This window comes from Rhinoraja longicauda, chromosome 33, assembly GCF_053455715.1.
Source record: "Rhinoraja longicauda isolate Sanriku21f chromosome 33, sRhiLon1.1, whole genome shotgun sequence".
NCBI lineage: Eukaryota > Metazoa > Chordata > Chondrichthyes > Rajiformes > Arhynchobatidae > Rhinoraja > Rhinoraja longicauda.
The window spans coordinates 1408317-1432776 of NC_135985.1; the positions used below are offsets into that span (position 1 = coordinate 1408317).

Below are 24460 nucleotides of genomic sequence, written 5' to 3' on the forward strand. Positions count from 1 at the left end.
AAAACTAAAACAAAAATGTAACCTGCAAACCTGCACGTCTTTGGAGTGTGGGAGGAAACCTAAGCACTGGAGAAAATCCACGCGGGTCACATGGAGAACGGACAAACTCCGTACAGACAGGATCGAACCCGCGGTCAGGATCGAACCCGGTCGCTGGTGCTTTGAGGCAGCAACGCTACTGCTGCACCACTGTGCCAACCTTGAATCTGTCCTGTTTGCATGAAGTACCATGCGTGCTGGTCCATGCGGGATATAGGACAGACACTGTAAAACGTAAGGAGATGGCGAGACTGCTGTAGTGACCAGGGTGCAGAGAGAGGAATGGCTGAGTTCACTGTCTCTGACCCTTGTTGCTGGGCCCCAGCCAAACCATGACAACCATGACAGGCCACAGACCAAGTGGTCAAATAAGCCAGCTGTACATTCCATGAAACCTGCTGTAATGGTGGGCATTGGCTGACCATCACTCGGCAACCATTATGTTCAGAGAACCATATCACCACCCAGGGCAGCGGCTTCTTGTGCCTTGGCCAGCAAACTGAAAAGGATATTCAACAAATCCCATTTTGTTCTTCTTTCCGCACAGCTCTGAAAATGTATTGGGTAGGAAGGAACTGCAGAGGCTGGTTTAAACCGAAGATAGACACAAAGAGCTGGAGTAACCCAGGGGGTCAGACAACATCTCTGGAGAAAAGGAATAGACAATAGACAATAGACAATAGGTGCAGGAGTAGGCCATTCAGCCCTTCGAGCCAGCACCGCCATTCAATGCGATAATGGCTGATCACTCTCAATCAGTACCCCGTTCCTGCCTTCTCCCCATACCCCCTCACTCCGCTATCCTTAAGAGCTCTATCCAGCTCTCTCTTGAAAGCATCCAACGAACTGGCCTCCACTGCCTTCTGAGGCAGAGAATTCCACACCTTCACCACCCTCTGACTGAAAAAGTTCTTCCTCATCTCCGTTCTAAATGGCCTACCCCTTATTCTTAAACTGTGGCCCCTTGTTCTGGACTCCCCCAACATTGGGAACATGTTATCTGCCTCTAATGTGTCCAATCCCCTAATTATCTTATATGTTTCAATAAGATCCCCCCTCATCCTTCTAAATTCCAGTGTATACAAGCCCAATCGCTCCAGCCTTTCAACATACGACAGTCCCGCCATTCCGGGAATTAACCTAGTGAACCTACGCTGCACGCCCTCCATAGCAAGAATATCCTTCCTCAAATTTGGAGACCAAAATTGCACACAGTACTCCAGGTGCGGTCTCACCAGGGCCCGGTACAACTGTAGAAGGACCTCTTTGCTCCTATACTCAACTCCTCTTGTTACGAAGGCCAACATTCCATTGGCTTTCTTCACTGCCTGCTGTACCTGCATGCTTTCTTTCATTGACTGATGCACTAGGACACCCAGATCTCGTTGAACTCCCCCTCCTCCTAACTTAACACCATTCAGATAATAATCTGCCTTTCTATTCTTACTTCCAAAGTGAATAACCTCACACTTATCTACATTAAACTGCATCTGCCATGTATCCGCCCACTCACACAACCTGTCCAAGTCACCCTGCAGCCTTATTGCATCTTCCTCACAATTCACACTACCCCCCAACATAGTATCATCTGCAAATTTGCTAATGGTACTTTTAATCCCTTCGTCTAAGTCATTAATGTATATCGTAAATAGCTGGGGTCCCAGCACCGAACCTTGCGGTACCCCACTGGTCACTGCCTGCCATTCCGAAAGGGACCCATTTATCCCCACTCTTTGCTTTCTGTCTGTTAACCAATTTTCTATCCATGTCAGTACCCTACCCCCAATACCATGTGCCCTAATTTTGCCCACTAATCTCCTATGTGGGACCTTGTCGAAGGCTTTCTGAAAGTCGAGGTACACCACATCCACTGACTCTCCCTTGTCAATTTTCCTAGTTACATCCTCAAAAAATTCCAGTAGATTTGTCAAGCATGATTTCCCCTTCGTAAATCCATGCTGACTCGGAATGATCCCGTTACTGCTATCCAAATGCTCAGCAATTTCGTCTTTTATAATTGACTCCAGCATCTTCCCCACCACTGATGTCAGACTAACTGGTCTATAATTACCCGTTTTCTCTCTCCCTCCTTTCTTAAAAAGAGGGATAACATTTGCTATCCTCCAATCCACAGGAACTGATCCTGAATCTATAGAACATTGAAAAATGATCTCCAATGCTTCCACTATTTCTAGAGCCACCTCCTTAAGTACTCTGGGATGCAGACCATCAGGCCCTGGGGATTTATCAGCCTTCAGTCCCATCAGTCTACCCAAAACCATTTCCTGCCTAATGTGGATTTCCTTCAGTTCCTCCATCACCCTAGGTTCTCCGGCCCCTAGAACATTTGGGAGATTGTGTGTATCTTCCTCAGTGAAGACAGATCCAAAGTAACGGTTTAACTCGTCTGCCATTTCTTTGTTCCCCATAATAAATTCCCCTGCTTCTGTCTTCAAGGGACCCACATTTGCCTTGACTATTTTTTTCCTCTTCACGTAACTAAAAAAATAGGTAACGTTTCGAGTCGAGACCCTTCTTCAGACCGTTCTTTGCCAATTTTTCAGTTACTATTTAACCCACTTCCATCAGCCTCTCCAGTACCAGAACATAACAATCTACTGCATTAAGACATCTCGTTTTCACATCACGCTGCTTTTACCTTCTCTCCATCATCTATCCATGCTGAATGACTCTATGACCAAGGTCTTCTCAAGGGGATAGACACAAAATGCTGGAGTAACTCAGCAGGACAGGTAGCATGTCTTGATACAAGGAATGGGTAACGTTTCGGGTTGAGACCCATCTTCAGTCTGAATAAGGCTCTCGACCCAAAACGTCACCCATTCCTTCTTGCCAGAAATGCTGCCTGACCCACTGAGTTACTCCAGCATTTTGTGCCTATCTTCGGTGTAAACCAGCATCTGCAGTTCCTTCCCACACACCTCCTCAAGGGGCATTGAGTTTGGTCACTAAATGCTGGCGCTGCCAACAAACACACATCACAATTACACAAGTGAGTGCCTCAGTTAAGGTCTTAAGAAAATCCCATACCGTATATGCCAAGCTGATTGGCACAATGTTCAAAAATAAATAATGCAGATGCTGCAAATCAGAAATAAATACAGACACTGCTCGAAATACCCAGTAGGTCAAGCAGCATCTATAGAGAGCAAAGAAAGTTGACTTTTCAGGTCATTCATTATCCTATCTCCAGAACAAAAAAATAGAAATGAGTTTTAAATTGGAAAGAAGGTGAGAGGGGTAGTGAAAGCAAAAGCAATGTAATCTGTTATCTCTCCCTCTCCCCCTTCCCACCCGCATTTTCCCCTCCCCCACTCTCCACCCTCCCAATACCTCCCACATCCACTCCCCCATCCCACTGCCCCCCTCCCTCAGTTCCCTACCCACTCCCCCTTCCCACTCACCCCCCCCTCCCACTAACTCTCCCCCTCCTTTCACTCTCTCTCTCCCTGTTCCCCCTCTGTCCACACTCTCTCTCCGTCTCCCTCCTCCCACCCACCCTCTCTCTCTCTGCCCCCCCCCCCTCTCCCTCTGTTTTCTGAGCAGGGGTTGTACACTGACACAACCCCCATGCCTTGTGTGCTCCCAGTGTGGTGACTGTAAACATCCAACATCTATGGGTGATGTTTTATGATGGACATATATTTATGTTGTGTGCCCACATGTGCAGAGTGGTTGCAGGGACTGGGATAAAACACCTTGTACCCACTCTCGCAGTTCCCCCTGTTTCTCTGACACTCATTATATTCCTGGCAATGTTCACATGAAGAACTCAAGCACACACTCTGGCATCTAATCCCAAAGAGGGTTGCCTGATTATGACCAAAGTCTTCCATGTTTCTGACCATTTCTTTTCTGTTGGTAACTTGAACACTATCCCACTTGGACTGGGAAATGCTGTCTTCACACTTCTTTATCATAAATACCACCCCCCCCCCCCCTCGGACAGCTAAATCCCCCTTTCATCACCACCCTTATTGCTTTCAAACACTCTATTCAAAAGGAAATAATACTATAGATAATTCAAATAAATATAAATATATATTTTTAATTCAGACAGGTAGAAACACCTTTGGATCAAACACATTTCATCAATGAGTCAATGATGTGCAGAACACAGGTTTAATGTGTAGGAAGGAACTGTGGATTACACTGAAGATAGACACAAAAAGCTGGAGTAACTCAGCGGGTCAGGCAGCATCTCTGGAGAGAAGGAATAGGTAACGTTTCGAGTCGAGACCCTTCTTCAGACCTTCATGGACTTCCTTCTCCAGTGTTTAGTTTAGTTTAGAGATACAGTGTGGAAACCACCGCCCAGTCCATGCCGACCAACGACCAACGACCACCCGTACACTAGTTCTATCCTGCACACTTGGGACAATTTACAGAAACTAATTAACTGACAAACTTGGGATCTGGGAGGAAACCGGAACACCTGGAGGAAACCCACGTGGTCACGGGGAGAATGTACAAACTCCATACAGACAGCACCCGTAGTCAGGATGGAGCCCATGTCTCTGGCGCTGTGAGGCAACAGCTCTACCGCTGTGCCTGTGATGAGCTTATATCCTGAGAGCCATGTAAAGGTCAGCTCCAGCTGCACGGGTGGACTGTGATCACTCCCTGAGGACACGGACAGAATGATCTTTTATTTCCAATAAAACGTGCTGAAAGACCGCCTCAAAAACTAGACATTGTGCCATTGCCACAAGGGGAGTGCAGTGTGGGCCAAGGATGTCCTGGTTGGGTTGCTCCTGGGCCTGGCCAAGCTGGCCATCCACGAGTCACGGCGCCAGGGGGAACAGGGCTCTGCCCGAGCCGGATGCCTGCCCCTTTTCCGGGGTAATGTCCACGCCCGGGTGATGTTAGAGTGGTACATAATTGTACAGCAGTCATTTAGTATGTTTGTAAAGATTGTAACATCGTTGTCTGAAAACTAGTGTCCAGATAATTTGGTGATTTTGTACTTTAGTGGTGGGTGTGTTACCACGGTTTTGTTTTGTATCGTGATCGTAATTAAATCAATTATTTTTGTTACAAATAGAAAGGGGAGTGCAGTGTGGTTTCTGCCAAACACACGGTACATTCAGCGATCGGAATCTTATCTTGTTGAGATTGGTTAAGGCACTGAGGAGGGAGCACACAGAATCATGCATACATATAATGTGTGACGCCTGGCACCCCCTCTATAATTCACCACTGATGGCCGATATGGAATCAGTCGTCATAGCCTGTTCCAGCAAACAATGCATCCATGGCTTATATAATGTACGGCCCATTCATAAGTGTTGCAGGCTTTGCCAATAGATTTCCACATGGGATAACACAGCAAAGCACTCACAATGACAGGTAAAGTTTAGCAACTGCAGCTGCGGGTTGCACTAATGAATAACACTCAAACAGGGCCCACAATGTTCTTCTCAGATCTCGCCTCTCCAAAATCCCCTCCTCAACTGAAGTCTTTCACTGCCTCGTCTCCTTGGGAGTTGCTGCTGCCCAAAGGCAATGGTTTCTTAATGTTGAAACATGGAAACAAGAAACCGGAGAAACAAGGAAACGCAGAAACAAGGAAACATGGAAACAAGGAAACGCAGAAACAAGGAAACGTGAAAACAAGGAAACGGAGAAACAAGGAAACGCAGAAACAAGGAAACGCAGAAACAAGGAAACGTGGAAACGCAGAAACAAGGAACCGCTGCTCGTCATTTTCGGAGACTTCTTTATGACATAGAAGCTCTGCCCATCAAATCTCTGAGCCGTTCCATCTATCCCACACCCCACTTATTTTACTGTAACCCAATTCCCTCCCCTGGCCTTTAACACCACCCTACATCCCCTACAACCCACCTCCAATGTGCAGTGGCCAATGAACCTACCAGCCACTGCATCATGAGGATGTGGGAGAGGATGTGGCTTTTCACTGTACAGATGCTCCCCGCCTTACGATGCTTCGACTTGCGATATTTCGACTTTACGATGGTGCAAACGGCAGCGCCCCTGGCGAGCCGCCACTCGACTCCGGCCATGGGATCAGGTGTATTAAATGCATTCCGACTTATGATAGTTTCAGTTTCCGATGGGTTTCTCGGAACGTAACCCCATCGTAAGTTGAGGAGCTTCTGCACCTCGGTACATGTGACAATAAACTAAACTGAGAATGGGGACACTTAGAGAGTCTCAGGGTGACAGAGAGAAGATGAACATAGACATGAACATGGCGATGTGTGGCAGCAGCACTACCCACAACACCGCTTCTCAATTCCATTGTGCTTCTTTCAAATCATCTGATAATATATTCTTAACAACCCGTTACTTCACTTTGTCGTGAAGGAAGGAACTACAGATTGTGGTTTAAACTGAAGATAGACACTGAATGCTGGAGTAACTCAGCAGGACAGGCAGCATCTCTAGATAGAAGGAATGGGTGAAGTTTCTGTTGAAGGGTCTTGACCCAAAACCTCACATTCCTTCTCTCCAGAGATGCTGCCTTTCCACGCTGAGTTACTCCAGCATTTTGTGTCTATCTTCAATTTGTTGGCTAATTTCAAAGTACTGACAATAGACAATAGGTGCATGAGTAGGCCATTCGGCCCTTCGAGCCAGCACCGCCATTCAATGTGATCATGGCTGATCATCCACAATCAGTACCCCGTTCTTGCCCTCTCCCCATACTCCCTGACTCCGCTATCATTAAGAGCTCTATCTAACTCTCTCTTGAAAGATTCAAGAATATCAAACTATCAGTAGTCTGTTCGTGTTACATGAGACGGGGAAATAATATTTTATTGATAAATGTTATCATGAGCTCTAAACATAAAAGCACAGCAAGCAAGTCCACTAGCTGAGTGTAAATTGCCCCGCTGCACTAGGAACACAACAGACTAATAATATCCACGTTTAAGTGCTGATCAGATGCATTTAATTCAGAACTTACCACATTGCTGCAGGTCCTGTATCTGATATTTCGCCCTTCACACCGCCTAAGAGAGAGCAAATAAAAAACCACTGATGTAAAGAGCAGGCTTAAACATAAAACAAAAAAGGCCAAATGCTTCACAAAAGCTCCCATTATAAAGTGGGATTATGATACGTACCCGACTGAACAAAGGAAGCGTTCAATGGTCAAAATTTGTTAATCCCTGATAAATTTAAAACGCTCTTTATGAAAAACAAATTTGGGTCTTCAGCCAAGATTATAAGCTTAGTGAAGCAAATAAAATCATTTTTGACAAGGGCTTTAGCTCTGGTTCTGAATCAAGCTAAATTTTACTTCACCTATCAAAACATTAGTAGAAAATACCTGCCAGGGTTTACGTATAATGAAACTAGTCATTGACTGAAGTCCCACTGTGCATGCACAAACACAGGTCAATCTTGAAAGACCAAGCTTACAATTTTTAAAAAAAACATTTCCTACAACTAACATAATCAAATGTTCACAAGCAAAATAAAACTTCCTTCTCTGCTAATGTCTTTTCCAAAACTAAACCTATTATCAAGAGTTGAGCAGCCTTGATGAGCATGCGATGGAATATATTAGTTGCAGGTTTATTGTGTAACCATTGTACATCTTTTAAGAATAACTTTGTTTTTGAAAAATATCCAGACTGTTCAATGATGAATAATCTGCCCCTTTCTGTTAAATAGTTTATTGCACAAGAACCCACTGTTCGTATTACTCATTAGGCAAGTGGTCCTTTCTGGCTAAAATACTTCAAACACATACCTAGTTTTAGATGCAAGGAAATGTGAAGCTCAGAGCAAGGTGAAAGCAAGTACAATATTGCACTGTAAACTGAGTGTAACAACAGTAAGCCCAGACAAATACAGAGCGGACCGCTCCTTCACTGGCAAGTGACAAATTAGACATAAATGACCGCATTTGCTTTACTGAATCGAGTGATAAAGTTGTAGTTGCAACAACCTGATACGTTTGGTACCATTTTGTTTGCATGCATGTTCAGGGTTCAAAACTGTTCCAGTTGCACATGATGAACGGGGTTTGGAATCCAACAAACATTGTTCCAGACTGAAGGAACTGCAGGTGCTGGAATCCTCAGCAAAATACAAACTGCTGGAGGAACTCAGCGGTTCAGGTAGCATCTGTGGAGGGAATGGACGGGCTATAGTTTGGGTCTGGACCATTCCGAAACTTCGTCCATGTCCGCTTCCCTCTACAGAAACATCGTTAGAGGCTTGTCTAAGGACGCTGCGTAATGTACCAAGGGCTCACTTATTCATGGTAGTCAGAGAGGTGGACAATGGCAAGTGGAGTGAACATTGTATCCAACAAGCTGGGTTGTAATTTATGGGAACTAAAATCTTCTGTCTCATGGGATTGATTAATTGAAAGATACAGCATGGGAACAGGCCCTTCGGCCCACCGAGTCCACGCCGACCATCAACCACTCGTTCACACGAGTTCTATGTTATCCCACTTTTTCACACTGGGGGCAATTTACAGAGGCCAATTAACTCACAAACCCGGCCATCTTTGGGATGTGGAAGGAAACCAGAGCACCCGGAGGAAACCCACGTGGTCACAGGGAGAACGTGCAAACTCCGTACAGACAGCTCCCAAGGTCAGGATTGAACCCAGGTCTCTGGCGCTATGAGGCTGCAGCTCTACCCGGTGTGACACCGTGCCGCCTTGTTTCATGAAAGAAGTTCATTAACCATTATGTCAGGGATGTCAGGGGCAATGGGGAGAAGGCAGAAGAATGGGGTTAGGGGGGAGAGATAGATCAGCCATGATGGAATGGTGGAGAGGACTTGATGGGCTGAATGGCCTAATTCTACTCCTGTCACTTAGGAACAAGAACTTATTATTTAATGACATTGGATACCATGTGCTCCAAAAATTAAAAACTCAACAGTATTGAAGAGGCTACTTCAGTCTTCATGCTTTTATCATTTAAATTACACATTTAATGAACTAACAACAGAAAATGCCGAAAACTGTCGGCAGGTCAGGCAGCATCTGCAGAGAAAGCAACAGGGCTAACATTCCATGTTGAAGACCCTGCGTGAGAACTGGGAATGAAAGAGCAAAACACAACGTGCTGGAGGAACTCAGTGGGTCAGGCAGCATCTGTGGGGGAAATGGACAGACGGCATCTTGAATCGGGACCCTTCTTCAGACTTAAGAATAAAAAAAGGTTTAATAGTTTAATGATTTAATCATTGCTGTCAGGCACCAGTATTTACTTTGGGAAAAATGACCTATCATTATCTCCAGTCTTGAATTTTCCTTCTTGTGTTGGGCTGCACTGTGGCGCAGCAGTCGAGTTGCTGCCTTACAACACCAGAGACACAGATTCCAACCTGACCCTGGGTGCTGTGTGCACAGAGTTTGTACGTTCTCCCTGTGACCTGCGTGCATTTCCTTCGGGTGCTCTGGTTTTCTCCCACACTCCAAAGACGTACTGGTTTGTAGATTAATTGGCTTTGGTAAAATTGTAAATTGTCCCTAGTGTGTGTAGGATAGTGTTAGTGTGTGGGGATCGTTGGGCGGCATGGACGCGGTGGGTCGAAGGGCCTGTTTCCGTGCTGTATCTCTAAACTATACTATACCCTACGAGATCTGTATAGGCCACCCCTTTCTCACTCTCTCCCTAGTAAGACCTAAGAAATGGCTGAGATTGGCAGGGACTGGTGCAGTGACGGTGCAGGGATTGGTGCAGGGATTGGTGCAGGGATTGGTGCAGGGATTGGTGCAGGGACGGTGCTGGGATTGGTGCAGGGATTGGTGCAGGGACGGTGCAGGGATTGGTGCAGGGATTGGTGCAGGGATTGGTGCAGGGACGGTGCAGGGATTGGTGCAGGGACGGTGCAGGGATTGGTGCAGGGATTGGTGCAGGGACGGTGCAAGGATTGGTGCAGGGATCGGTGCAGGGACCGGTGCAGGGATTGGTGCAGGGATTGGTGCAGGGATTGGTGCAGGGACGGTGCAGGGACTGGTGCAGGGATTGGTGCAGGGATTGGTGCAGGGACGGTGCAGGGATTGGTGCAGGGATTGGTGCAGGGACGGTGCAGGGATTGGTGCAGAGATTGGTGCAGGGACGGTGCAGGGATTGGTGCAGGGACCGGTGCAGGGATTGGTGCAGGGACGGTGCAAGGATTGGTGCAGGGATTGGTGCAGGGATGGTGCAAGGATTGGTGCAGGGATTGGTGCAGGGACGGTGCAAGGATTGGTGCAGGGACGGTGCAGGGATTGGTGCAAAGACGGTGCAGGGATTGGTGCAGGGATTGGTGCAGGGATTGGTGCAGGGACGGTGCAGGGATTGGTGCAGGGATTGGTGCAGGGATTGGTGCAGGGATTGGTGCAAAGACGGTGCAGGGATTGGTGCAGGGATTGGTGCAGGGATTGGTGCAGGGACGGTGCAGGGATTGGTGCAGGGATTGGTGCAGGGACGGTGCAGGGATTGGTGCAGGGACGGTGCAGGGACGGTGCAGGAATTGGTGCAGGGACGGTGCAGGGATTGGTGCAGGGATTGGTGCAGGGATTGGTGCAGGGATTGGTGCAGGGACGGTGCAGGGATTGGTGCAGGGACGGTGCAGGGATTGGTGCAGGGATTGGTGCAGAGATTGGTGCAGGGACGGTGCAAGGATTGGTGCAGGGATCGGTGCAGGGACCGGTGCAGGGACCGGTGCAGGGATTGGTGCAGGGACGGGTGCAGGGATTGGTGCAGGGACAGTGCAGGGATTGGTGCAGGGATTGGTGCAGGGACGGTGCAGGGATTGGTGCAGGGATTGGTGCAGGGATTGGTGCAGGGATTGGTGCAGGGATTGGTGCAGGGACGGTGCAGGGAAGGTGCAGGGATTGGTGCAGGGATTGGTGCAGGGATTGGTGCAGGGACGGTGCAGGGATTGGTGCAGGGACGGTGCAGGGATTGGAGAGGGTCCCCGGCTTCCTGATGGAAAGGGGAACCCAACAGAGGTCCTCTGATCTTCCACACTGACCCGGTGAAATTGCCATAATTGCTGCATCATTAATTCTCAAAATTACACTCCAGTTATTGCCATAGTTAGATTTCTGTCACACAGTATGCATGTGCTCGGCTAATTCACTTCACATTCCTCTCTCCCTGAATAATTTGTCTCTGCTGTTTGCTCTGGTGCCAGGAGCCTTCTGAATGTCCATGCAGAGTGTGGTAATGGACTGCTGGTGATTATAGGGTTCATGTGACAGAGCATTTTCTGGGGCTTGCTCGTTAGTCATCTTGTTGGCAGAATGTCTGAAAGTAACGTTGGCTCCTTGGTCTTATAATGTGTTTCACGTGGAAAGGATTTGGCTGAGATACAGCAGATGTCACTCGAAGCAGCCGTCTTATCCACACATGGCTTCCAGCTATCATTCCACCCACAGACTCCAAAGACGGACCTCGACAAATGACCATGGACCCTTAGGAAGCGTTTGTGTTCACCGTCTACCTCACCCTTCCTGCACCCCGCTGGCATCTGGGTGGTGGGTGGTGGGTGGTGGACCTCCTGCAAGCAGCACTCCAGCCACCACTCCAGCAAGGTGCCCAATGTGTGGAGTCTGGAAGGCAGGAGATCACCATGTCCTTCACCCAAGCCAACGCCAAAAGCACTGGAGATCATCAGCAGGTCAGGCAGCATCTGTGGAGAACACGGATAGGTGACGTTTCACAGAGTGCTGGAGTAACTCAGCGGGTCAGGCAGCATCTGTGGAGAACATGGATAGGTGACGTTTCACAGAGTGCCGGAGTAACTCAGCGGGTCAGGCAGCATCTGTGGAGAACATGGATAGGTGACGTTTCACAGAGTGCCGGAGTAACTCAGCGGGTCAGGCAGCATCTCTGGGGAACATGGATAGGTGACGTTTCATGTCAGGTTGTCAAGTTTTATTTTCTTATTCTTTCCCTGAGTGCCTGTTTCCCTTCAGCCGTTGCCCAGCCACAGGGAGAGTGAGCACGGATGTCAGTAATCTGATCCTCGCTGGATCTCATGTCACCACGCCTCTCCAATCTGTACACTGTAAATGGCACGATTGTAATCATGTATTATCTTTCTGCTGACTGGTTAGCACACAACGAAAGCTTCACTGTACCTCAGTACACGTGACCATAAAGTAATCTCAACTCTAAACTCTCCAAACAGCAAACTCTTGTCAAGTGCAACTGACTTCAAATCACACAGGGACACAGATTATAACGGACTATGGCAGATCAAGGCAGAACTAATTTCCCCATGAGATAGTTTGCCTGTGTCACGAATTATAGAATATTCAACTGAAACTCAATTTTTGACATGTTTACATCACAGATTATTTATTCATTCAATTCAACATAAAGGAAATTAGAATTTAAACTACTTTATTAAGATGCAACTCTGTTGAAAGGTCATCGACTGAAGAAAGGGCCCGACCCGAGACGTCACCTATCCATGTTCTCCAGAGATGCTGCCTGACCCGCTGAGTTACTCCAGCACTCTGTGAAACGTCACCTATCCATGTTCTCCACAGATGCTGCCTGACCCACTGAGTTACTCCATCATGTATTAACCACCAAGTGCAGCTCCTTGTTACTATGACCTGAAACGTGGGGTGGCACGGTGGCACAGCGGTAGAGTTGCTGCCTTACAGCACCAGAGACCCAGGTTCAATCCTGACTAAGGATTCTGCCTGTACAGAGTTTGTACACTCTCCCTGTTTCCACACTGTATCTCTAAATTAAAACTAACTGTTTGTCTTTCCAAAGATGTTTCCTGATGTTAAGCCTACACACAACGTTTGCTCTTCTGAATTAAGGTGATGTCTTTGGATCATTGCATCCCAGCACTATAATAGACAATTCATTAGTGTGTTGGAAAGAACTGCAGATGCTGGTTTAAATCAAAGGTAGACACAAAATGTTGGAGTAACTCAGCGGGTCAGGCAGCATCTCTGGAGAGAGGAATGGGTGACGTTTCGGGTCGAGACCCTTCTTCAGACTGAATTCATTAGTGAGATTGAGATTAGAGTTCAGGAAGCAGGGAATGAATGACGAATGACTAAGAGGAAGAAGGGTCTGAAGAAGGGTCTCGACCCGAAACGTCACCCATTCCTTACTGTCCTGAGATGCTGCCTGACCTGCTGAGTTACTCCAGCATTTTGTGAATAAATACCTTCGATTTGTACCAGCATCTGCAGTTATTTTCTTATAATGACTAAGAGGAGGTCAGGAGTGGATGTGGGCCATATAAAAGAAGAATCATTCGTCAGTTCCTGAATAGATGAATCCAATCGCTATATTTCACACTGAATAATTATCTTATTTACCTAAAATAATTGTGCTATTTTCCTGGTGCAAATTGCAGCAAATTAGCTCTATTCAATCAACTACATAATTAGGGACTAACATAGATTTGAACGTGATGTTTCTAAAAGGGGTGCAAATGGAACATTTGAATGCTTCAGGCACGTGTCCATCTGGAAGTGCAGTTAACTGGAAGCCAAGATTCACAAATGCTCATATTAATGGATTACTTTCCTACTTTGCAAGTCGAAGCAATTTAAACTCTACCTTGGGCTTTAGTTTGTTTATTTTACCGTCACGGCAGCTTGAAACTGTACCTCGACACACGTGACAATAATAAACCTGACCTCAAAGTAAACCTTCTGGGATTTACAATAACTACAAATGGACAAACACCCAACTTGCCAATCTCTATATTCTGATTTGTAAAATAGAATATTGCTAAATATAAGCGTTAAAGAGATGAGCATTAAAGCTTGCTGTTTAGATCCATTTAGTTTTAAAATATTCAAAGTTCACTTCTTTGGAGACGGCACGGTGGTGCAGCGGTAGAGTTGCTGCTTCAAGCACCAGAGACCTGGGTTCCATCCTGACTACGGGTGCTGCCTGTACGGAGTTTGTACGTTCTCCCTGTGACCACGTGGGTTTTCTCCGGGTGCTCCAGTTTCCCCCCACACTCCATAGACATACAGGTTTGTAGGTTGTCTGAAGAAGAGTTCTGTCCTGCAACGTCACCCATTCCTTTTCTCCAGACATGCTGCCTTACCCGCTGAGTTACTCCAACATTTTGTGTTTATCTTTGACATAAACCAGCATCTTCCTACTGGTTTGCAGATTAATTGGCTTTGGTAAAAAAAAATTGTGAATTGTTCCTAGTGTGCAGGAACGGTGGCACGGTGGCGCAGCAGTAGAGTTGCTGCCTCACAGCGAATGCAGCGCCGGAGACTCAGGTTTGATCCTGACTACGGACGCCGTCTGTACGGAGTTTGTACGTTCTCCCCGTGACCTGCGTGGGTTTTTCTCTGAGATCTTCGGTTTCCTCCCAAACTCCAAAGACGTACAGGTTTGTAGGTTAATTGGCTGGGCAAATGTAAAAATTGTCCCTAGAGGGTGTAGGATAGTGTTAATGTGCGGGGATCGCTGGGCGGCGCGGACCCGGTGGGCCGAAGGACCTGTTTCCGCGCTGTATCTCTAAATCTAAATCTAAAAAAATCTAAATGTAGGACAGTGTTAGTGCGCGGGGATCGCTGGTCGGTGCGGACTCGGTGGGCCGAAGGGCCTGTTTCCGTGCTGTATCTCTAAACTAAAGTACTTGAATGTACCTCTTGGCACGCTGGACAGAAAAGTTGAGCTTGGCATGTCCATTGTCAGCAAACTCCAACAATTGATTACAATTCACAAAGTTGTGTGAGTTTGATAAATGTTGATGTTTCTGCATTGGTCGATTGGCCTCACTCCTGCAACATCTAACAGCAGGAAGAAGGCTAAAGTACAAATATTTCATTTTCTCTTTGAACCAAGTCACGCTGAGGAAATAGGGAAACAGACTTGTATTCATATCCCACCCTTTACAACCTTGGTGCATGCCAAAGCATTTTACAGTGAGTGCAATCTTTAATGTATAATCTTTAATGTATAACTGTGGCAAGGCTGGAGAGAGCGGCCAATTTGTACAAACCAACATCCCAAAAAAGCAATGTGGCTACGATTAGTCCAACTGTTTCCGTGACTTTGGCAGAGAGATTACTATCCAGTTTTGAACCTGTGCCATGGGATATTTTACATCCACTTTCAGGGGTTGTTAAGGCCATTCGACAAGAACCCTCTGACTAGGATCGAACTCAGAAATAATTTGTTGTTGCCTGTGGCTTCTCAGAAGTACTAGTACGAGCTTGCAGCTTTCTAGAAATTATCTTTACCTATGTTACTTGAACTCTTTTTTGTAACATAGGTAATTAGATGCAAGTCGAAGCCAATCGACCCGTCAAACCTGCCCCTGCTACTCAACATGATCATGACTAGTGACCTTCCCCTCAGCTAGGATCGATTCTACATTTTCCTTGAATTTCGTCTCCCTTGATCTCTCGTTTTCACACCATGTCTCTCGTTTCCCTCTCCCCTGACACACAGTCTGAAGAAGGGTCTAGACCAGAAACGTTACCCATTCTTTCTCTCCAGAGATGCTGCCTGACCCGCTGAGTTGCTCCAGCTTTTTGTGTCTATCTTTGGTTTAAACCAGCGTCTGCAGTTCGTTCCTACACGCGACTGATATTCCCCAGGCCTCCACTCCTCTGTGGCAATCCCCATAAGCCCCAATTTCCCACTCATTCACCTTCCACTGCAAACACACACCATGATCCAGCCTCCACACCTATCCAAGGTGGACAATTCTAGAGCTTGAACACAAGTCACAGTGGTGCAGCTGGTAGACAATAGACAATAGACAATAGGTGCAGGGGTAGAACTGCTGCCTCACAGCGCCACAGAACTGGGTTCCATCCTGACTACGGGTCTGACTATCTCACTCCCAAACACAGGACAAGGTGACATCACCGCCTCGCGCCCCACGTGACCTCACCCAGACAGTGGCCACGTGCTCCCGCTCCACTGGGAGGCGGGTTGCTATGCAACCACCGTTAGGCGGCGCCCGGGCTTCCGAACCTAGAGTGTTCGGAGTTAAAATGTTGGAAACCTAGAATGTCGGGACCTAAACCGTCGGGGACTACAGTGTCGGGGCCTACAGCACCCCCTGGGCTTAATACAGGACAAGGCCGGTCCCAAACCAATTTAGCCCAAAATACGGGATGTTCCGGCTAATATGGGACAGTTGACAAAGCTAATCCTGACCCTAATGGGTTTCCCCATTCTCCCTGTGACCTCATGTGTTTTCTCCGGGTTATCATGTCTTAGGAGCAGAATTAGGCCATTTGGCCCATCAATTCTACTCCACTATTCAATGATGGCTGAACTATCTCTCCCTCTCAATCTCATTTTCCTGCCTTTTCCTCACAACCCCTGACATCTGGTTCTCCAGTTTCCTCCCACATCCCAAAGACGTGCGGGTTTGTACGTTAATCAGCCTCGTGTAATATTGCCCCGAGCGTGCAAGGAGTGGATGAGAAATTGCGATTGAGAAATTCGGTGTTCAGCAATTTATAATTTTTACAGAAGGTAATTAACCTACAAACCTGCGCGTCTTTGGAGTGTGAGAGAAAACTGGAGCCCCCGTAGAAAACCAACGCGATCACAGGGAGAGCGTACAAACTCCCATACAGACAGCACCCTCAGTCTGGATGGAAGCCGGGTCTCTGGTGTTGTGAGGCAGCAACTCTACCACTGCCCCACCCCATGAGATAGCGAGTTACAAAACAAATGAAACTGTGGCCCCAGCACCAAAACTAGTTTCCCATCTGGATTTGCGATTTTCTCACAGAGCATGTTGAACCTTGGACCGCTGAGCCAACGGGTGGAACTGAGGGAGAACCTGCAGTGTGTTCAGATCTTGGCTTTTCTTTCTTTGGCTGATGATCCAACATCCTGATCTGCAGTCTGGTGTAACCAATCACTCTTTCTCCCTCTGAGCAAACCGCAGTGTCTTGGTTCGAGATTAATCCAAATAACTAAAAATGGGAGACATTTGCAGCTTTGTACACTAGGCGGCTTGATTGTAATCTTGTATAGTTAGTTTAGTTTATTGTCACGTGTACCGAGGTACAGTGAAAAGCTTTTGTTGCGTGCTAACCAGTCAGTTGAAAGACAATACAGGATTACAATTGAGCCATTTGCAGTGTATAGATACATGATAAGGGAATAACATTTAGTGCAAGGTAAAGCCAGCAAAGTCTGACAAGGATAGTCTGAGGGTCATCAAAGAGGTAGATAGTAGTTCAGCACTGCTCTCTGGTTGTGGTAGGATGATACAGTTGCCTGATAACAGCTGGGAAGAAACTGTCCCTGAATCTGGAGGAGTGCGTTTTCATGTGAAATTGGTGAAAGGCATGAAGAGACATTATTTAAAACTTCAGCTTTAACGATTGTGCTCTCACCTGCCGTTTAAGCATCGGCGGAGGGAATAGGAGGCACCTCCGCCACAGGTGCGGGAGCACTCACTCCACGATCCCCACGCGTCCCAGCCCGTGTCCAGGTCCTCGTCCGAGCGCGTGATCCGTGACGTCTGCAAAATCAGAACGGAAACATAACGTCTCTGAAGCGCGCAATCAACCCGATCAAAGAGAACAAACCCCCCCCCCCCAGGTAATACGGAGAGAACTGCAGGTGCTGCAATCTTCAGCAAAACACAGAGTGCTGGAGTAATTGAATGGGTCAGGCAGCATCTGTGGTGGGAATGGACAGGCAACATTTCGGGTCGGGACCCTTTCTTTGTAACCCAAAGGTTTGAACATTGAATGGCCTGATTTTAAGTAATAATAATATCTCTCTCTCTCTCTGTCTCTCTCATTCTTCCTCTCTCTCCTCTCTCTCTCTCTCTCTTTCCTATACCACCCCCACCCTTGTTGTACACCCATATCTCCCACTATCCCACCCCTCTTTCCTCCCCATCCCAGTCCCCTTACGAAATGATACGATACGATACGATACAACTTTATTTATCCCTGGAGAGGGAAATTAATTTTCATCTACATTCCACCTACATCCCTTCCTCTGTCTACATATTTAACACATCTCCTTATCTGACATCCTTCTCTCCTTTCCATCTCTAGTCTATGTCACTTATTGCATCCACCCGCTGATCAAACTCCAGTAGAAATAACGAACTGCAGATACTGGTTCATACCAGAGATAGACACAAAATGCCGGAGTAACTCAGCGGGTCAGACAGCATCTCAGGGGAAAAACGATGGAGGACGTTTTGGGTCAGAAGTGTGTCAAGCCGAAACATTACCCATCCATTTGCTCCACAGATGCTGCCTGACACGCTGAGTTACTCCAGCACTCTGTGAAACGTCACCTATCCATGTTCTCCACAGATGCTGCCTGACCCACTGAGTTACTCCAGCACTCTGTGAAACGTCACCTATCCATGTTCTCCACTGATGCTGCCTGACCCGCTGAGTTACACCAGTACTTTGTGTCCATCTTTGACAATCAATAACTCTGCTCCCCTGTGTTCCCCCATCACCAGGCCTTGTCCCTGACCCCAGCTCTCTTTTCCAGCTTTCTACCACCTAACTCCACCAGGCTAAAGAAAGGTCCCGACCTTTCTGAGGAAGCATGTGCTGGTTTGGGAGAGGGTCCAGTGGAGGTTTACAAGAATGATCCCAGGAATAAGTGGGTTAACCTATAATGAGCGTTTGTCGGCACTTGGCCTGTACTTGCTGGAGTTTAGAAGAATGAGGGGGACCTCATTGAAACGTACAGAATAGTGAAAGGCTTGGATAGAGTGGATGTGGGGAGGATGTTTCCACTAGTGGGAGAGTCTAGGACTAGAGCTCATAACCTCAGAATTAAAGGACGTTCTTTTGGGAAAGAGGCAAAATTTCTTTAGTCAGAGGGTGGTGAATCTGTGGAATTCTTTGCCACAGAAGACTGTGGAGGCCAAGTAAGTGGATATTTTTTAGGCAGAGATAGAAAGATTCTTAATTAGTATGGATGTCAGAGGTTATGGGGAGAAGGCAGGAGAATAGGGTTAGGAGGGAGAGATAGATCAGCCATGATTGAATGGCGGAGTAGACATAACGGGCTGAATGGCCTAATTCTGCTCCTATCCCTTATGACCTTATGACCCAAAACGTCACTAATCCATTTCCTCCACAGATGCTGTTTGATGCATTGAGTTACTCCAGCACTTTGTGCTTTTCTGTAAATGCCCTGCAGTTGGATGTGAAACGGCCAAGCATCATGACGTTGGTTTTCCATTTTGATGTAATGGATGGTTTCAGCCATGACAAGATACCTGGCTTGCTTGAGGAGCGGGTGGAAAAGTCGCTGGCACTGTGCCTGCCCTTCTCTACTCCACTCTTGGAACGAGCCAGGTAATCCTCAGTGGGCCAGCACTTAAACATTCCCTTAAATGTCAAGGTCATAAATTTTCCAGTAAGAGAGCTTTTCAGTGAGGAATAACCTGATCCATTTCATATGGTCTTACTCAAAATAACTGAATTTTCAGAGGTAAATTTCATAAATATCCTTCTTTGCAACCCACAATTATTCACCACTGAAGTTTTTGAGCTCTTTTCATCTAATGATCCAAATGTTCATTTCGCTTATGTCAGTTTTCATCTTTATCTGCATTATCAGTATAATCCTCAAAAATATCAACTAATTCCATACGCGGTGATCTTCTCAAGTGTGTTCATTGTTGTTAACCATTTCTGTCAGGGATCTATTCAGTATTTCTCAATAGAATAACTCCTTCCAATCTAAAGGTTTCTCAGACTTGTTAATATCGTGAGATATTTATGAATGGTTTAACCGCGTCCACTTTACTTGTACATTTTTCACCATTTTATGACATTATACACAACGAGAAAAATGTTCCACCACATGATGTGTGGTGTAATGTGTCATGGGCATAATCGTGTTAGCTGTTTAAGACACCATCTAGAAAGACCATATGACTTTCAAATATGATACTTGGAGAGAAAAGAACTACATTTGGCAACAACCGTAAACTATAAGTAATCACTTGGCCCCAGGCCTCATCACCATGGCCAAACATGGATGAAGGAGATGAAGTCAGAGGTGAGGTGGCAGTGACCGCCCCTGATATCAAGGCAGGATTTGACCAAATAAGTCATCAGGAGGCTCTGGTAAACCCCGTGCTAATGAGAAGGGTTTCAAACACAGCACTTCCATGACCCCTTTCAAGTTACACATCCTGCTACTCATGTATTGACTTTTCACTGACTGGTTAGCACGCAACAAAAGCTTTTCACTGTACCTCGGCACACGTGACAATAAACTAGACTGTCCCTCTTGAGGTGGGAGTCTGTCACCATCCTGCACCTAAAACCCAAAACTCCCCGCCCTACTGTGTTGGACTTTAGAACTGAGCCTTCAGACGTTAGAGATACAGCATGGAAACAGGCCACGTTGGCCCACTGAGTCCACGCTGACCTGCGATCCTCGCACGCTAGCACTACCCTCAGCATTAGGGACAATTTATAATTTTACTGAAGCCAATTAACCTACAAACCCAAACGTCTTTGGAGGTGGGAAGAAACTGGAGCACTTGGAGATAGGGTTGCCAACTTCCTCACTCTCAAATACGGGACACGGTGACGTCACCAGCCCATGCCCCACGTGACCTCACCCAGCCAGCAGCCACGTGCTCCCGCTCCACCAATAGTGGCCACCCGGTGTCGTCACCCTTTGTCCCTTATATGGGAGTGAGGAAGTTGGCAACCCTACTAATACGGGACAAGGGCGGTCCCGTACGGGACAAACTAATTTAGCCCAAAATAAGGGATGTCCCGGCTAATACGGGACAGTTGGCAACCCTACTTGGAGAAAACCCACGCGGTCACAGGGAGAACGCTAAACTCCGTACAGACGGTTAGGTCAGGCTCTGGCGCTGTGAGGCTGTGCCTCTGTAAAATATTCATATTGCTCAATACACACTGCTGTAGCTATTCCTTGGCTCCTTCCAATGTTTCAAATTACTACAAGATTTCAATCATATTGCCAACATTTCTTCAAAGGCACCCAACTTCGTGTGATTTATCAGTTTCAGTTTAGTTTATTGTCACATGTGCTGAGGTACAGTGAAAAGCATTTTGTTGACTGCTAACCAGTCAACAAAAAGACAAAACATGATTACAATCAAGCCATTTACATTGTACAGATACATGATTTATATGCCAGCTTTATCCTAAATATTTGTTCCTCCAGAACCAAAATGTTGCTTTTTATGTTTCACACTTTGGTATTTATTTCTGAATATAAATCTACTACTGGTTGGTGTTAATTTACTGCCAAATATTCCAATTATACTACACCATGGAGATCAGATGACAGACTACTGCTGGTCTTTGACCTATACACAAGACATGAACAACTACACTCAAACCTCTCTCTGGCACCTTTTCAATACTTGCGCTGGACTTTATATACGGAATCATGTCTTTTTTTTCATGTGGAAATTAGATCATAACCTTTGGCTATAGTGCATGTGAAATTAAATGCAAAAACCTGAACGTTTTGTTCCCAGATGCAATGTTCCTTCAATACCATTCCAAGAATGACATTATGCCATCTGGCTTCTCTTTGAAATACATTGAAAGAAAGTTCCTGTTCTTAATTCAGAGTTATGGATCAAAATTACTTGAGAAATTTATGGGTTGGCGATTCCAGCTTAAACATGTGTTTAATGATGCTGGAGATCTGACATAGTGGCCAACTAACCTCCCTGGCATCTAACGTTGCCTGTCAAAAAATTGAGGTCCCATTAACTCAAATTTTAATTATTGTTGGAGATTATTAAAAAAAAAAAAATCCTCGCTTCATCTTTGGGGGCGGCACGGTGACACAGCGGTTGAGTTGCTGCCTCACAGCGCCAGGGACTCAGGTTCAATCCTGACTATGGGTGCTGTCTGTACGGAGTTTGTACGTTCTCCCCGTGACCTGCGTGGGTTTTCTCCGGGTGCCCCGGTTTCCTCCCACATTCCCAGGTTAATTGGCTTTGGTAAAATTGTATATTCACCCTAGTGTGTGTAGGAGAGTGCTAGTGTGCGGGGATTGCTGGTCGCCGCGGACTCGGTAGGCCGAAGAACCTGTTTCTGCACTGTATCTCTAAACTAAAGTAAAAGTTAGTAAAACTAAATAAAACTATGGTTAGTTTTCCCAATCCAATTTTTCTGTTTACAATGAATCTTTTATCCAATCCTGTTCAAATGTACTTTCTGCACTTGGTTTTACATTCAGTGACCCCACATTGCCTTGCATTGATGTTTTCCACAGATTGACGTTTTCCACAGAAAACGTAGCCAGTTTCTTTTCACCAGCGGGTTTCGCACCAACCTAGGTAACCACTGGGGATCAGGTCCTAGGGGACTTGGGGCGGTCACGGTGGCACAGCGGTAGAGTTGCTGCCTTACAGCGCTTGCAGCGCCAGAGACCTGGGTTCTATCCCGAGTACGGGTGTTGTCTGTACGGAGTTTGTACGTTCTCCCCGTGACCTGCGTGGGTTTTCTCCGAAATCTTCGGTTTCCTCCCACACTCCAAAGACGTACAGGTTTGTAGGTTAATTGGCTTGGTAAATGTAAAAATTGTCCCTAGTGGGGGTAGGATAGTGTTAATGTGCGGGGATCACTGGTCGGTGCGGAGCCGGTGGGCTGAAAGGGCCTGTTTCCGCGCTGTATCTTTAAACTAAACTAAACTAGACTGATACATCTACAGATCCAAGTCACCCTTAACTTTACATCGGGGACGGCTTGATTGGGATTTGTAACTTTGTAAGCCCCTTTCATGGGCGACTATTGCATACCTTGGCAAAAAATGTCACTAACGTTTTCATAAAATTTTCATTCGTATTCATGCATAGTCTCTTCTTTGACTGGTTAGCACGCAACAAAAGCTTTTCACTGTACCTCGGTACACGTGACAAGAATAAACTAAACTGCCCAAAATGATTAAAGCTCTTTTAAACTGCTTTTAATCATGTTGACCTGTTTGACATCAGGGATATTCAGAATCAACGGCATTTGGCAGGTGTTTTCTATTCTGATGAAGGGGATTGGATTTCAAATGTCCGTCTCCATTACACTTTCCTCCTCTCACTTTGTAGCTCTGCCTTCTAGTGTTGGACACCTCCACCCTGGGAACCAAGGTTGAGAGTCCACGCTGGCCAGCAAGTATTTGTTTATCCTAATCTCACGTTATTCTCCGCACATCCTCGGCAACTCTCCCAGATTTCAGTCTTCACATACCATGGCCAATTAACCTAGCAACCAGTATACCTGTGGGATGTGGAATGGAATGTAGAAGGATGAGAGGGGATCTTAGAGAAACATATAAAATTTGTAAGGGATTGGACAGGCTAGATGCTGGAAAAATGTTCCCCGATGTTGGGGGAGTCCAGAACCAGGGGTCACAGTTTAAGAATAAGGGGTAGACCATTTAGGACTGAGATGAGGAAAAACTTTTCACCCAGAGAGTTGTGAATCTGTGGAATTCTCTGCCACAGAAGGCAGTGGAGGCCAATTCACTGGATGTTTTCAGGAGATAGTTAGATATTGCTCTTAGGGATAACGGAATCAATGGATATGGGAAGAAAGCAGGAACGGGGTACTGATTTTGATCACATTGAATGGCGGTGCTGGCTCGAAGGGCCGAATGGCCTGCTCCTGCACCTATTTTCTATTTTTCTATGTTTCATCAGGGAGAAATCTACACAGTTACAGGAAAAACATGCAAACTGGACACAGACAGCAGCGGAGGTCAGGACTGAACCCAGGGTGCTGAACCTTTGAAGCCTACAGCCCATCGTGCAGAATCACTGGGCCTCCCTTTACGTAGATTACTACACTCCCAGAACAGGTTTGACAGTTATTGAGGTGCTGCCCCTAAAGGCTTATATATGTATATATTTCACGTTGAAAGATTAAAAAAGGACTGATAAAAAATAATTCAAAGTTAAAACACAATAAAAAATACACCAAACAATTAAGCTCACGGCCCTTCGGTCCACTGAGTTCATGCCGACCAGCGATCCCCGTACGATAGAACTATCCTACACACTGGGGACAATCTTTACCTAAGTCAATTAACCTACAAAGCTGCACGTCTTTGGAGTGTGGGAGGAAACTGGCGCACCCGGAGAAAACCCCTATGCAGTCACGGGGAGAACGTACAAACTCCGTACAGACAGCACCCGTAGTCAGGATCGAACCTGGGTCTCTGGCGCTGTAAGGCAGCAACTCTACCGCTGCGCCACCGTGCCACTTGATTGAATCACATAAGCCAAAGACTTCGGCCAACATACTTCACATTGCAGTTTAAAACCGCAAACTGGGCTCTTGGGCACTGCTTCCTGATGTTATTGGAGGTGCACTCATATAATCCTTAAATATTTTATTCATAAACAATGACTTGCCAAACCCCCTTTTAAAGAACTCAGGCTGAGAACAATACTTTGGGGCAAATTACCAGCAACATCCTATTTGTATAACACAGTGCCATCA

General features: G+C 46.3%; 1 protein-coding gene across 2 annotated transcripts in view; it reads right to left on the reverse strand.

Moving 5' to 3' along the window:
- adamtsl3 (ADAMTS-like 3) overlaps positions 1-24460 on the reverse strand; it is a 327965-nt gene that overhangs the window by 169521 nt on the left and 133984 nt on the right. For both annotated transcript variants that reach the window (XM_078427555.1, XM_078427554.1), the window contains exons 4-5: positions 17366-17493; positions 6995-7040 (exon numbers count right to left, since the gene is read on the reverse strand). In XM_078427555.1, coding sequence (XP_078283681.1) covers positions 6995-7040; positions 17366-17493 — 174 coding nt within the window. The remainder of the gene's footprint in view (positions 1-6994; positions 7041-17365; positions 17494-24460) is intronic.